Raw genomic sequence first — 16,575 nt, forward strand, 5'->3', positions numbered from 1 at the left:
AATTCCATTAATTTTGTGGTCAGACACAAATACCGTCGAATTGCACTCGTGCAGATCAAAAATAGGTATTTTATTTTTATGAAACAAGTGACTGCGGTAATAACAAACCATGAAGGTCAACCATTGTGTCTTATTTAGTCACACTTCTGTGTCTGAATTTACGCGTTTCTTGACCTTTGCACACATTTCCTACAATCGTAAATAAAACAACGGAACTCTTATTTATTCTTTTTATTTTTTGTCTTATCATTCATATTTTTACAATCAATCTTAAACCTAAAATGGTAACCTTTTAAATCACTATACACGTACGCCCATACACATACATGACATGAGAAGTATAAATATACAAAAAAATATGAAATTTCGTTGCTGGCGTCCCGGCCATTTTAAACTTGGCGAGATTATAAATAAAGTTAGTGAGTGGCGGATGAACACTAAGTAACTATACTATACATTCTAGTGGCCATAATAGGAGCCTCCGAAGCTGAGGTGGCTAAGAGAATCGTGACCGTAGGAGTGCTCGTTGACAAGGACTGGCACTTTCACAGGCACGGGGTAGGGCTTCTCCACAGCGACTGGGTAGGGCCTCTCTACATGTACGGGGTAAGGCCTGTCGACGGGAACCTTGACGGGTACAGCAACGGGTTTCTCCACGGGATAGGGGACGTGCTTGTACACGGGGTAGGGCTCTGGGTAGGGCACCTTCACGGGCACAGGGTAGGGCCTCTCAACGTGCACAGGCACGGGACGGTCGACGGGCACATGCACAGGCACAGGCACGGGCTTCTCAACGGGAACGGCGACTGGCACTTGCTTCTCAACAGGGTAAGGTGCAGGCACATGTACGGGGTAAGGCCTATCAACGGGCACCTTGACGGGTACACCGACGTGCTTCACAACAGGGTAAGGTTGAGGAACGGGTACTTTAACTTCAACGGGATATGGCACATGTTTCTCCACGGGGTAAGGCTGAGGCACTGGCACCTTCACGGGGTAGGGGATGTGCTTCTCTACTGGGTAGGGCTGAGGAACGAGAACCTTAACGGGGTAGGGCCTGTCGACTGGAACATGCACCGGGTAAGGCACCTTCTTCTCAACAGGGTATGGTGCGGGAACATGAACTGGGACCTTAACGTACTCCTTCACGTGAACAGGCACGTGTTTGATAACCTCGTAGGGTTGTGGCACGGGGACTTTGACGGGGTAAGGCACAGGCCTTTCGACAGGGTATGGCACATGCTTCTCGACGGGGTAGGCGACGGGAACTCCCTTAACAAGAGTGATGGTCTTGACTACGTCAGTATGCTCGCCAAGAGGGATACTATGGGCGTATCCGCCGTGGGAGTAGGCGCCATCGTCAATCACGTTGTAAGCACCACCGATTCCATGTCCGCTGCCGAGGTAGCCAACATCAAGACCGCTGATGCCGTACCCATAACCGAGGTTTAGGAGACCACGCTTGTCCAACTTCTTGTCCAGAGGCTCAGCCTTCTTCTCTGTAGTCTTCTTCTCGCTGGCAGCTGCTGCTGCTACCAGCAGGAAAACTAAGCAGATCTGAAATAGAGAAATTGCAACTTTGACTATCGATGCACAAACAAAATGATATCTAAGCATTAATTAGCAATGCAATTAAACGGTAATACTAAATCGTCTTAGATAACAAGTTAACTGAAGTGTGTTAGCGCGTCAAAAAATCAGGAACTATCGTAGTACGGAACGGACTTCCTGAAGCTAGCATAGTTGCACATATTGACGGTAAAAACGCGTGTCGACGCGTTCCATCCGCACATGTAGTGCGACAATACAAATACAGTCGAATTGATTTCACGCCCAATTACGAGTAATGCTCTTAAAATGTCGTGAATTATTCTGCCCTCCTTATCATAATCGAGATTTTTAGCGAAATTGAGTTATTAAAATATCTGGGATCGATGAAACGAGCTCTTCAACCCCCTCTAATCGATTTTTTAATATTTTATTTAGTTTCAGTTTTATTGTTCAGCGAAATCAGCGTAATTTACATTTTTCTAAGTGACAATTAAACTTTAGGTGCCAATATCTCGAAAGTTACCGAAATGCAAATGCGTTACAACAACACAAGTGGTAGACGAAGGGCAGTATTTTTGTTTACAAATCTTAAACGAAAGTCTTTACAAACTTATTTCTTTCACAAGTATGTTTTATTCATTAAGACATTAAAGTCTTTCGTAACAACTCGTGCATCTATCGATAACATGTGTCAATGAGTCACTTTTTAATTAAGTCATTAATAATCGGAGCGTATCAAATAATATCAGGTAATAAAGTTATTAACAAAGATGTCAATTGCCTAAGATGTGTTAAATAAGAAAAGCCGACGTACCCAATTGTTACGCTTAATTAATTTTATGACGCACTTGATAATTTCACAGCTCATTAACTTTTATTAATCTGTGTACGACAATACCCTGGCATGTTAGGGAAGTTTTCGGTCCCTCGTATCTTTGTTATAGATTAAAATTTAGAAAATACATATATTCCAATATTATTAAATAAAAATTGTAGTTTTTTCCGAGTATAATTTGAACAAAAATACTAATACGTTTGCAACATTGTGACAAATTTCCTATGCAATTATGTCGAGGCAGAACAATAAATTGTAGACATCAACTCCAGATCTAAACGCGGCAATCGCATAAAAGACACAACACAAATTACTGCTGACCTATTTGTGTTCATTACAGCAATACCATAAGTCCGTGAGCCTGCAGGCGGTCATTCAAAAACAGTTTATCAAATCGATTGCGATAGTTTGTGTAAGAAACCTCATGGGGAAACTGGTGTCGTCAGATTATGAAAATTATTGGCAATACATCGTAGGATTTATAGAGGCCTAGTTTTCGTACTTATGCGAAGCATTTACGAAATTTCCATCATCATTTTGCACGTCCTCATTGCACTTGTATTAAAAACGCCATTATTGTCAACTTATGTTTTGAAATTACACATTTTATGACCTGTATCAGGAAAATCTATTAATCTTTTCGAAATTGTAACCTTTATGAATGTTACATAATTTAGAAGATCAAAATATGCAAATATGTGTGTTTAAGTTCGCATTTTATTACAACAGGTTACAAATCGCGCAACTTCTGATTCAATAATATGATGCAGACTCATTCATGTAATGTAATGCGAGTAAAATAAAATCTCTTGTCAATATGACCCACTTCGAAGGGTCATGTCAAAACGTAACTTTGCAATTCTCAACTGACATAGATATTTTGTCATTTCACTGTAATGTGACAAAGTTCTCGTGACTATATGATATTTAGTTTCATTAGGATTAGTTGAACATGTTTCAAAAGATCTTTCCTCAAACGATGATTACTCGAAACAATACAAAGTTTTTAATCCAATAGTCCTATAAACAAACATCATTTTACTTTCGTTTGGTTCTGCGCTTTCGATATCTGATTCTTTTGTTTACAGAAAAAAAAAACTTTTTTTCTCTCATACAAAAACTTTTAAAGATATTTTGTCTATTATGATTGTACTTGGTGATGAACGAACGTACCGTTTAACACATTCGTAACGTTACTTAAGAGGCCTTATGTTTCATTCTCTACTATTTACATAAAATTATGTAATGAAAATGAGCAACCTTGATCAAATTTATAACTGGATTTTGTCTGTGGTCAAGATCATGTCATTTGGTTGTGTTTGTTAATTGAATTTCGAAATTAATGTAAACACAACCTTTAGCATTTCGGGATAAATAAACAAAGCATTATTTTGTTTTAAAGAGAGTAGTTTTGTTGTGTTATACTAATGAATATTACAAAACTGTGTGTTGAATAAAATCATTTTGGTAGTAAAGAACAATTCAAATTGGCAAAAAATCCTTTTCCTTTTACCGACTTTTTATTATCTATTCTTCTATAGTTACTTATTCAAAATCTCAAAAATCGTACAATGTAAATTGATCATGATCACAGTAAGTATATAATTTAACTTGAAAATAAAATCCATTTCACATGTACAGTAAATCACGCTTAACCGCAAAAGTGATAATGCGATAATTGTAAGTAACTAGAAACATAAAAAGTTACGCAATTGATTCATAAGTGTAACTTTTCTGACTTAGAACGTTGCTATTAAAAATGTATCTTTCTTGACTTTGTATGTAAATCCCGTTATAAACTGCTCTTTTCTAGGCGTTTTCTAACACCAGCAAAGTCTCAAGTCAATTTTAATTTCGGATCAATTTTTTTTAAACTTTGGTGAACATACGAATTCATGGTACCCCTTGAAACTTTAAAAGGTTGAAAACTGTTCTTACATGCCTGTGAAACAATGTGCGTAACCATTTAAATAAGAACAGAAAATGACGCACGCCTATTGTGTATTCTAAATTGAAAATTTGAATCACGAATCAGCGGTGAAAACTCTAAAACGGTAATAAAATCATAGGAGAAATGTGTTTATTCATTCTGAAGGCAAACGGGGAGGTATGTAGCATCGAGTATAATGGTATGTAGTGACATCAGACCTTCGTATTATTATTACTTTCCATTTCATTTGAGTACCTGCTTGGTGTTTTTCTGATCGAGTTTTTTTTTACGCAAGTAGAATCTTTTTGCTCATTCTAAAGGTGTTTGCTCGTAATGTGAGTGTTTTCAAGCATTACTTGTCAGAAGTATTCATGAAGTGCACGTTTCTGAAGAAAATCATAAGTGCCATTGTGACCAAAAACATGCCTTTTCAGCTGCGCCATTACTATTAGCGAAGAGTCGTAAAAAGCGAATAGACCATGCAAATAGAAGTAAATTCACATTGTTTGTCAGCAAAACGATGCTAATCAGCGTGCGGGGAACGAGGTCGGGCCAGAGATCGAGCTCGTGGGATAATGTCGTCTCATGGGGCTTTTGCAATCGCGGCTACTTACTTAAATGCAACGCGGTTGGGGAAATCGAGACATTTGAATAAATTCATTTGGTATGAATTGCTCTATTATGGAATCTAATCCCGTAGGTCGTATACTGATTTAAATTCAATATCTTTTATCATTTGAATTCTAAAGATATCATCGCACGACCTCGGTGGTTTTATGTTTTAGTAACAGTAGAGCAACTTGTGGAAGGGTTCGTCCAGGGAAGTCTTTGACACCTTACCTATTTCTGCCGCCAAGCACTAATGTGAGCATTACTGCGTTCCGGTTTAGACGGGTAAGGGTGCTGGTGAAATTACAAACCTGTATATAACCATATAAGATCTAAAGCGAGCGATTTAAAACTCTGAATGGCACTGCAACTGTTATGGATAGGCGTGTCGCTTACCGTCAGGCATACGACTTGTTCGTCCCGTCACTTGGTATTATAAAAAAAGAGTGGATTGCACACCGGTTTTCATGGTGTCGCCATCTCTGACGTCCCGGGTTCGATCTCCGGCAAAAACTTACTTATCTGTATTGTCTCGGGTGTAGGATGTTGTGATACCATCGTTGTTTTCGATTTCCATGGTACAAGTTCTTTATAATTGCCTGGTCTCAAACTAGGGAATTCTCTGTACCAGACCAACGTAAGGCAAGTGCCCAGAATACCCAGACCAGAACCCAGCTTAGAAAAGTTCATTTCCCAATTTGATTCTACCGGGAATCGAAGTCAGAACCTATTCATCCAGCGCCCACAGCATAAACCGTTGGCCACCGAGGTCATCAAATCGTAATGTATAAATATATGGCATTGGAAGAATTAAAACATATCGACGACTGTGGAAATTTGACATGTAAGGAATATTTTCTCGTAATGGAACATGTTCCTTACCACAAAATGTCGCTTACGACATTTCAAAATTCGATATATCGATGAAATTATTACCTTATTTTGACGGTGGAAATTTTAAATGTCCTAAGAGAAATTTTGTCCTAAGGTCATTTTCCCTTACGACATTTCAAATGTTAACTATCAAATTATATTTTATTTTTTATATACGTACGGTATTTCTTATTCTGTACAAAAACTTACAAGATATCCATTAAATCACGTACGTACGTGTAAGTTTACAGTCTTTTCTTGACCTCTTTTGCTTTTAATCATCGTTGTACGAGGATTTATCAGAATATTACGTATTTTTCTCACTAGAATTCCTAGACTAGCCAGACTTGTTCGCTAATCGCGCCTAGTAAGGTGAGCCGGTGTGCACGTAGGAGTTTAATAAATTAGTTTCGTAATGTTGTCACCCGTGGAAATGTAGTGCTGCTAATATATTTGATTTTATTTTTTAAATTTCCTTCAACATTTTCCGTTCTAATAAGCGTTTGTAAAGTTGGCAACAATGAAATCTTTGACAGTTTCAAAGATAGTCTTTCTTTTGTTCCGAAAAGGTTTTATAAATTAAAATTTCGCGTTAAATATTAGAGTGCATAATTATTTCATAAAAAATATTTCCTTTTTCTCTGAAGACAATTTTAATTACAATTTACGTAAGAGAATCCTCTTATGTGAACATGGCACCTAGGCTTCCTGTATATCGTGTCACACAATTATTTCCTAGTTAGGGCTAGGCTACCTTTAAACTCGTCTGCGGTCTAGACTCTAGCATTGTGACGTAATTATTACCTAGGGTTATTTATAGGCTTTCATCGAGGTACGTGATCTTGGGGCTCGTTTCAGATATGATTCATTTATGACTTGCTTATTTCTTTGACATCTGTTACATTTTTATTTCTTTTTTATGTTACTGTTTATATTCTGTAGATTGTTGAAACGTGCCGTAATTTTCAGATTTTCAATGTTTTATTATTCTATATTTAACATAAATTTATTGATCTTTACAAATTGTAATTAACACTTAACACTCATACATTATAATTAATTCAATGATTAAAAATAATTATTAAATTATGTAATAAATCGGTATTTTTTGTTATTTTTTTAGTGTTGCTTGACGTAATTGTACGTAGCTCTCCTTTCTGTAAATTAGCTTGTTCAAATTGGAATTTTACTTTTTCAAAATTGTCGATAGTTATAAATATACACAGTGAATTGGAAAATATCACGACCGAGTACAGTCAAGTACAAAGCGTTGACTTCAAAAAAGTGTGTCTCCATCCCTTTTACATACAAAACACTTAAATCAAACGTTGTTCAAATCACTGGTCACACTTATCGCGGGACACACTTCGATTTGCCGCCAACTTTTTTGAAGTCATCACTTTACACTGCACTGTCTTGTCACTTCACTTTTTTTAGAACACTTTTTCTCTGCACTCACCGATGTTTTCATTATGCCTCTCGTGCGTTGGTTTGTCGGGATAACGACTGGATGCAATGCGAAGTGTGTTGTGTGTTTTTATAGGTGGTTATTTGGACTGACTTTCGCCATTTGCCCCTCTAGGCGTAGGAATAATGCTGTTTTACACCGCGTACGCGAGTCCTTCGTATTCGGTTGGCCGCTGAGCGGGAAACAGACGCGTCGTGCGTTACTAGTTTTAAATTTCCAATTAAATTATCGATAAATATTCTTATCAAATATCAGTTGAACCGGCTTTTGTATGTTTATAGATATTAGAACTATCGTATTATGATCATATTGTATATATTTTTTTTTATTTAAATAATGGAATAGCTTATTCCTTTATTAAAAAAAAACTATTAATTCGTAATAATACCCTCAGGCCCTTGTGAACGTGATCTATTATAGCAAACGACCCCACAAATATACTTGACCTTAATAACAAACAGTTCGCATAGTAAATTCAGTAAATGTTGTCATAATGGTAATAATACAGTGTCTTACTTTAAATTATGTGTCATTATTCTAATAACATTGGAAGATCATTTGAATAAGTCGGTATTGACTACGTTTACATTTTTTCACGCACGTCTGTTTTTGTTGAACATATAATGACATTAAATTTAAACATGTAAATTATTATTTCAAATTGTTTAAAAGACAGCTTAATTTAACACATTGGAAAAAAATACGGGTCACAATGTCAGGTCAACAATCATCACGCATAGATATCCGTGTACATGGTAAAACATTTTACTCTGTCAAGTATTGTTTCATTGGATAAGAGAGCAACAGCCTTATTCAGGAAATTGTATCTTTTTTTTACAATCTCCATTCGAATCAAAGTCCTTGCACGCGGACACGTAATGTGTACCCAGGCGGAAATATAACCTATATATAAATTAAAATGGTTTTTTGTTATTTTCCTTACATTACCACTTTCATTATTGAAATTCATTCATTACTATATCTGGTAGTGTAAAGAAATCGGAATATTTATAGAATTTCTTCGTGATGACTCTATTTTTTATTCAATACATATAATTTTCGGTATCTACCGATTATGAATTACTTATAATTAAAACCTGAATTTTTTTACCGCATTCTTAAGTTTTCGCAATTGTAAGTACGTAATAATTTTAATAGACTTCAAAAAAGGAGGTTCTCAATTTGTCTGTATTTTTTTCTTTTTTTGAATGTTACGCGATTATTTCGACATTGGTGAACCAATTTCGATGATTCTTTATTTTTTGGAAAGGAGATACCTCAGTACTGGTTCCAAATTTGAAGAAAATATTCCACCTTTAAAGGTGGCAAATAAGGGAATGAATCCGGTTTATTGGATTTCACTCACTTTCCGTTAATCAATTCCTAAAAATAAGTTAAAATGTGGTTGACTGTAATTAGTTTTTTTCTAAATTAGAAGTAAATTGTAACTCCTGTTATTGTAAACTGTTGTTGACCCGAATAAATAAAAAAAAAAAAACTTGGCAAATAGATGTATTTCTAAAAACTTTTGCGGTTTTTTTTTAAGTTATAATCAATGGCGTATATTTGTGTCTTCAAAAAACCAACGTTTCGGGCTCATGACTAACTCCTTAATATATTTTATTTATAAGTACTTATTACAAGCCGTATTAGATACAACTCTAGCGATGCGTGAAGTAGTAAAGGGCCAGGTTCGATCTTTTATAATTAATTACATTCTGTCAAATAATGATAAATGTATTGTGATTGCATTAAGTGCTGAAATAAAATTAATGAACTCACTTGTCTTTATCTAAGGATCTTTATGGTGAAATTAACAGGAAATAAAATGTTTTTAATTACCTTGAACCTTGAACATTAATTAATGTTATGATTTCATGTTTTGATTAAATTTAAATTAACGTATATTTGGGTAAGATTTTGTTGTCACTTTAAAAAAATGCTTAGTCGAATAAATCGGATAATAGAATTACCTAACAACACATTGTACGCAACCGGTTCCGGTGCACTGACCATGAACTCAACGGTTTACCTAAAACAGTGCACCCACGGCATTGGGTCTTAGCATTCTAATTTTGAATTTGATCTTATTTTTGACAGTTCAATGCTGAACAACGGAAATCGATTTATAAAAATTCAAATATCTTATAGGAGCCGAGATTGTAACAGTGAATTATTAATAAAACGAATGAATAAGTAAGACAAGGTTTATTAATTATTATCTAAACTAGACGTAATCGCGAAGCGTTTACAGTATTGATTAGATCGCGTTTTATAAACGTACAGGGTGTACGGCGTCGTACACAAGTTTATCATCGTTGCAACACAACATTCGAATAAAGTTTTTATTTCGAATTTAACGATCGGCACACTTATTTCATTAACCAAAGCAAAACTACCTTTTTTGTTACAGTCTGTATAGTCTTATTTATACAAAGGCAACCAAGCGCGCTGAAGTCTTTTATATGATTGTTTCCGTTTAATAGCCTTGTTTTTATGGACAGGCACAATACGTTTGTTTTCTCTTCCATACTGTTATTAATATCGATTCTATTTAACCCTTTAGTTAACTCTTTCGTAAATTGGAAATGAAAATAAAGCCATGTTATACAGGGTGTTACAATAATAACAAAAGTGTAATTTTGCCCTCCTCTTTGTCACAACTAACACTTGCGCAATTTGGGAAATTTCGAAATATTGGCACTTAAAGTTTTTCTTTATATTTGAAAAATGAATAAGTACGCTGATTTTGCTTAACAATGAAACCGAAACTAAATAAGATATAAAAAAGACCACTTACATAGGGGTTCTAGATCTCGTTTCACTGATCGCTACAAATATCGATTACCTTATTTATGATACTGAACTGATATCACCGAATAATACTGAATTTTAAGTTCAGGAAACAAAATTATTCCACATTTTACCGTTATACATTTCAAATGAAAACAAGTCGGAAATACTTATTCTACCTATACTTTTGTATCTGTGCCCGGGATTTTATACGCACAGTGATATACATATATCATCTATGTTTCCTACCTCCAAAACTATGCTACCAGGTAACTAGCTGTTAAGGGAAAAAAATATCTTTTTGAAATCTCACGGCGAAGTGATTTTTTTTAATGATCGTTGTTCATTGCCGCCACACCCAACCAACGTAAATCTGACCCGGAGAAGCCGGATATACCAGGGGGCACAATTTAAGGGAGTGTTACGCCCGGGATTGTGGAAAGGCCAATACCAATCAGCCGCAGCCATTGGCCAGGTTCCTGCCGATTATGCGGAGCATGACAGAAAATAGATAGTAAGTGATTTGGATAGGTAGTTAGGGAGTGTTGTTAGGAATGAGCGTTGATGATGTTGGGCTTCTTGCTACAGAAATGGTATAAAACTTGCAATAGAGCTCCGTGTGAAAGCATTCGTGCAGGGAAGTACTGCCACCTTACCAATTTCTGCCGTCAAGCAGTAACACGCGTCAATCAGCATTACTGCGTTCCGGTTTGTAAGGGTAAGCGTGCTGGTGAAATTACAGGCGCACAGGACTTGCCAACTTAAGTCTCAGGGTGAAGGGCACAGTGGTTGTGCCCCTAAGATCTTTACGATTAAAAGCTCTTTGTGGTACTGCAACTGTTATAGGTAGGCGTGTCGCTTACCACCAGGCGCACGACTTGTTCGTCCCGTCACTAGGTACTTAATTAAAAATAAACAGCACTTTGTTTATATTCAATTTTGCTATCTGTAAACCTATTGTTACCTTTTAAAGTAGGCGAAGTATGTCATATTAAATCTATGACAGCGTTTGACGTTACAATTTTGAATATTTCTAGTTTTATTTTTAATAAGATGTCGTTTTACTCATTAGGTAACGCACTTTTGATATCAATTTAAAGATTTTTTTATATTTCTTATATTTACAGAGTAATCGACTGAACACAGTTAACGATTACACCCTGTATACATGCCTAGGTAGATACTTAATATAACATTATAATTTTTAGTTTATCATAAAACACTATTGTGGTTTAAATATGTATCGTGTCGTTAATTTTATTGTAGATTTACTGATAAGTAATATTTATGTAGTATATTATTTTCTCGTATATCCAACCGTTTGGTCAGAGCACGCACTTTGTTCCTATCGAACTCAAGCAAGCGTCACGTAGTTTGCGAGACACGCTTTAAACTGAAATATATTTTTTCTTATATCTTTCTTATTACCGATTTGAATGAAACAAATATCAACTCAAACTTATCTCACATCACTGAAAGCCTCATGTAATGTGGTGCAGTAATTGTGGAGAGATAGGCGTGCACAAACTCATGGAGAAACGGAAAAACAGACAAAAGAAATTTGCCGTGGTAGCCTAATGGTTTGACTTACTGCCTCTCAAGCAGAGGGTTGTGGGTTCGATTCCGGGCTCGCACCTCTGAGTTTCTCGGAATTTATGTGCGACATTTAATTTGGAATTTACCATGAGCTTTTCGGTGAAGAAAAAACCTGCACGTTGAAAAAGGTTCACAACCCTCGGAAAACGTGTCAAGTCCCCAACCCGCATTGGGCCAGGGTGGCGGACTATGGCCTAAACCCTCACCCGAGAGGAGACTTGTACCTACCAGCGGTACTCATACTATCGCAGTCAGCTTAAGTGGCTTCCCACTCGTCTCTACAGGAATTTGCATTTCGACTGTGAACTGGCAATCGGTACTATCTCAATTTTGACAACTTTACATGATGAAGAAAAAAAATTATTGCGTCATTTATATAGCATCTGATTTAATAATAAAAATACGTAGTTTTTAAATATTTTTATTACACATACACTACGTCTGTTCATTTAAGAAACCAGATGCTATATAAATGACGCAAACAATTTTTTTCTTATTCGTGTAAAGTTGTCGAAATTGAGAGATAGTACAAGTTGCCAGTTCACAATCGATATCGTCTCTCTGTTTTACAACATTTTATATACGAGTAATCCTTTGTCTCCAAGGTACCTGAAAGAGCGTTTCAGCTTTCTCAGGTCCCAGGATAAGCCTTCTCGCTCTCTCGTTAGGTCCCAATTATCTTTTCCATCATTCAATTCTGGTTTTGATTCTCACTCCTTTACTGTTCATGCGGTCAGACTTTGGAACGCACTTCCCATTACTGTCCATGCCAGTAAATCCTTAGCTATCTTTAAAATGAGAGTCAAGGAGCACTATTTATCCTCTGTTCCATCCATTTATTGATATTATAATATGAAATATGGATTTACCTAAGTATTTATATAGTCTGTAGTAATTTAATATTTTTGCTATTGTTTTTTTTTTTATTATTTTATTACATAATTTAATTTGTTTTGTTGTGCACTTAAGCCCGTTATTGTAGTACCTAATTGTGTCCTTATTTAGGTCTGCGGGAAGACGTTTCTTATAGAAATAAGCAGTACCTTTTGTTTGTGTTTTCCGTTTTACTCAATGTGATTTGTGTTTTCCTGTACAATAAATAATCAAAAAAAAAGGTTTAGTAGCGTGTAAATTATTAAAAATGTTAAAAGTACAGACTCATCTTCTTTGTGTTATTATATGTATACATTAAAAAATAAAAAACAACACTAAACAATTTTAAAATGTTACAAATTTCTGTAAATAAAAGACAAATGAACGAAATAGCCGCAATTAAAAAATTACTATTAAAAAATTACATTGACAACACAGTACAGTAATGTAAGTTCCACAGAATAACTTACTGTACAAAGGTAATTATAACTTAGCTATAATTTTCTTCAGGCAACTCAGAATAGAAATTTAAGACTTGGAAAGACTTAAGAATTGGAAACTATTTTCAATTCGACAACGAAAAGTTGTATTGTCATTCGCCCCTAAACCTGCTGACGTATCAACAGCGAAGCGTCAAACTTGAACTATCGAATAATAAGTATAATACAATATCTGATAAAAATAACTTATTATAATATTAAAATTATAATGGCACCGAATAAAGCAGTTATATCATACGTATAACGCATCGACATCAGAGAGGCTCAGCTCTGTAGGGCTAGCATAATAGGGCGCGACTTGCGCGAAAGCGATATGAAACATGAGATATTGCTATACTCCCATAGATTAGACCAATATCTCTCGCTTCTATGTCGCCCTCGCGCAAGTTGCGCTCTATCGTGCTAGCCCTAGTGATATCAATGCGTTACGTAGGTTATGTACCTACATTCCAATAGTTTCCCTGTCTCAAACTGTTAAATTTTTATCTTTGCGTAACTTCATTATGCAAGACGCACTTCAACTATTTTACTTGTACTCTAAAATTAACACAACATTGGTACAATAACAAATGTACAGCTATTAACAATGACATTAACATTATTATTACGTGTAGTTACCAAAATAAGCGAGCAAGGTCGCGCCACAATTAACTTGAACTTGGCAACTGCACTGCAAAACCTTTCTAATCTCAGCGAAATAAGTATTACGAATTGAGTGCGAGATTACTACTCTGGAGTTGTTAACTTGTTGTTTTAGTTCTTTTTTCGTCGTATATCATTTTTATAAAACATAGGTTCACCCATGGGTGTTTCTGTTGCTACGATTACGACGTTGTTGAAACAGAAAATAAATAAAATACTTTTAAAGCCTAAATTTATTTCTCTCGTTAGTTTGGGTATATTGTAGTTGTCTATATATGTGTCCATGGCACCCGCGACACAGGGTGTCCTTAGTGTAGGACTATGAATGTGTGCGTAAAAAAGAAAAAAAATTACGCACAAAAAATATACATTTTACCCATATTTCTATTTACGCGTTAAGTGTTTAAATTGTTTTACCTTTGTCTTTTTACTTTTGTCATTCAAATAAGAAAAAGTGTCGAAAAAGTCAACAACTTTTATACATGTTCTCTTCCAATGAGATAAGTATACTCTACTGACCTACATACATGCTACATGCTACGGTCCTTAAGGCTAGCACGACACGGCGCCACTTGCACGAGAGTGACGTATATCGCGGGATCTCTATGCGAGAATAGCAGTTTCTCGCGCAAGACGCGCCCTGTTATGCTAGCCCTACTGATGTACTTCCAACTTCCTCCACTCGCAGCAGTCTTTTCATACACTTTCAAAGTTAACCTACGCTAAATTTAAGAAATGTGATTTCCATTTTCCTTGTGACAAAATTGACCTTTCACCTCACAGGACGAACAAAAATTTTATAAATTTATTCCAACGAAACTCGCTGACACTCAATTATGTTAATCAGTGAAACACATAAAAAAACAACTTATTAGAAATTACATAAGTCATTTATTGCACCTTATTGCTTTGTTAATTATCTTACAACGTAATCTATTAACATTTGATAAAGAGTAGAAAACATCATAGATTTAGGGTTTTTACTAGAATTTAATTTACAATTGCGACACACCTGAAATAGAAAAAACCATATCCGTTATCCGGCTTGTCTTGATCAGGATAAGCCGTCGTTTATGTTCCCAAATAAATATACTTGTTTACTAAATTACAATCAAAATGAGATGACAACTATTTGGTATAAGACAACAAATCAAATGTCGCCAATATCGCCCACCGAGTACTTAAGTTGTCAATACTGTCTGACAAAGTCAGTTGACGAATTTATTTATTGCGGTGAGATCACTATTTGATATACAATCAACAAAATACAAATGACTGGATAGACAAGTAAAAACAAATTCTATTGCCAAGCGCCTAAATGTCTCAAACATACATTTGAAATTAATTTTCAACATTGATTCTCAAAACCATCGTCATAGAAATAACATCTATTATGGACACAGTATGGGCAAAATGATTTTTTGATATGTGACAGGACGAATAAGTCGTGCGTCTGGTGAAAAGCGACACGCCTCTCCATAACAGTCACAGTGTCACTCAGAGCTTTAAATTTCAAAGATTTGAGGGCACCGCCACTGCGCCCGTCATTCTGAGACATAAGTTGACAAGTCTCTTTTGCTTTTAATTTCACCAGCACCCTTACACTTCCAAATCGGAACATGGTAATACTTACATTACTACTTGGCGGCGGAAATAGGGAAGGTGGCAGTACTTCCCTATATGAACACTTTACAAGCAGCTCTACTGCTATTTAAAAAGCCCGAAAGAGATTGCTATCTAGCAATAAACCGTCGGTTTTTTGTGTATATCCTAGTGTGAAATAAAAGAATATTTAGAAAAATAGCAGCAAACAAAGACATTGATTGCACTATATGTATTCACTGTCACAACATCCTGGTCTGAAGCAGAAACCGTTGTGCAAACCGCCTTGCGAACAAAAATGTCGCTTTTACAATATTTCACAGGCTCTAATACATTCGGCAATTATTGCTCTTTGTTTCCAATATCATATCCAAGGTCTTTTCGTAGGTGTATTCAACGTACACAGCAAACGTGAATGATGGTAACCTAGTTATTATAGTAAAAACGTTTCATTGTGTGGTTGTTAGAGATTGCAAAAGAAAATTTGACACCACTACCGCAACGAAGCAGAAAAATACGAGAATACTGTATCAATATTTTTTGTTTATTATACAAAGTGACGTGATATAGATAGTGAGTGACAAGTCGTATGCCTGGTGTTAAGCGACATGTCTATCCATAGCAGAGTCAAAATAACGATACACCGAACCATGAATTCATAACGGAGAACTGTTCATGCTACAGCTACGGCTCGCCACAGCTTGAGTTTTGCAATTTCCATAACATATTAGTTTAACAAATTACACAAGTCATTGATATAATGGCTATATGAGGTTTGTAGCAGTTTTTGATATTTAGAAGCAATAGAGCTCCCTGTGAAAGAGTTCGTCCAGAGACGTACTGCCACTTTACATATGCAATTTACATGCACAAGCAGTAATGCGAGTATTACTGAGTTGCGGTTTTGAAGGGTAAAAGTGCTAGTGAAATTACAGGCACATGGGACTGCCAACATAAGTTTCAGGGTGACGGGCGCAGTTGCAGTGTACCTATGGCCTTTGTGGCTTAAAGCGCTGAGTGGTACTGTAAAAAGACGCGTGTGCCTGTAATTTCACCAGCTTACAACTTATCCTTCAAAACTGGATCACAACGATGCTCGTTTTACTGCTTGGTGGCAGAAATAGATCAGGAGCCAGTATTTCTCTGGACGAACTCTTTCACAAGGAGCTGCTATGCTAATAAAATACGAAGCACATCAGTGCAACGGTCTTTTTAAAGGAAAGATTTTAGATTTTTTATAGTTCGCAACAATTCTGAAGACATTCAAAATACTCTGAGTCAAGTTAAGAAGACTTTGACGGTA

The 16,575-nt window shown here is 35.9% G+C and overlaps 1 protein-coding gene across 1 annotated transcript; it reads right to left on the reverse strand.

The window, feature by feature from the left end:
- Positions 1-424: 424 nt before the first annotated feature.
- Positions 425-7,382, reverse strand: LOC113232094 (skin secretory protein xP2-like). The gene is made up of 2 exons (XM_026466728.1): positions 7,258-7,382; positions 425-1,557 (listed from the first exon to the last, which is right to left on the reverse strand). The coding sequence occupies exons 1-2, from the start codon at positions 7,267-7,269 to the stop codon at positions 460-462; spliced, it is 1,110 nt and encodes a 369-aa protein (XP_026322513.1). The 5' UTR covers positions 7,270-7,382; the 3' UTR covers positions 425-459.
- Positions 7,383-16,575: the final 9,193 nt, after the last annotated feature.

The sequence above is a fragment of the Hyposmocoma kahamanoa genome, unplaced genomic scaffold (assembly GCF_003589595.1).
Source record: "Hyposmocoma kahamanoa isolate Upper Pololo Valley unplaced genomic scaffold, ASM358959v1 66, whole genome shotgun sequence".
In the NCBI taxonomy this organism is placed as follows: domain Eukaryota; kingdom Metazoa; phylum Arthropoda; class Insecta; order Lepidoptera; family Cosmopterigidae; genus Hyposmocoma; species Hyposmocoma kahamanoa.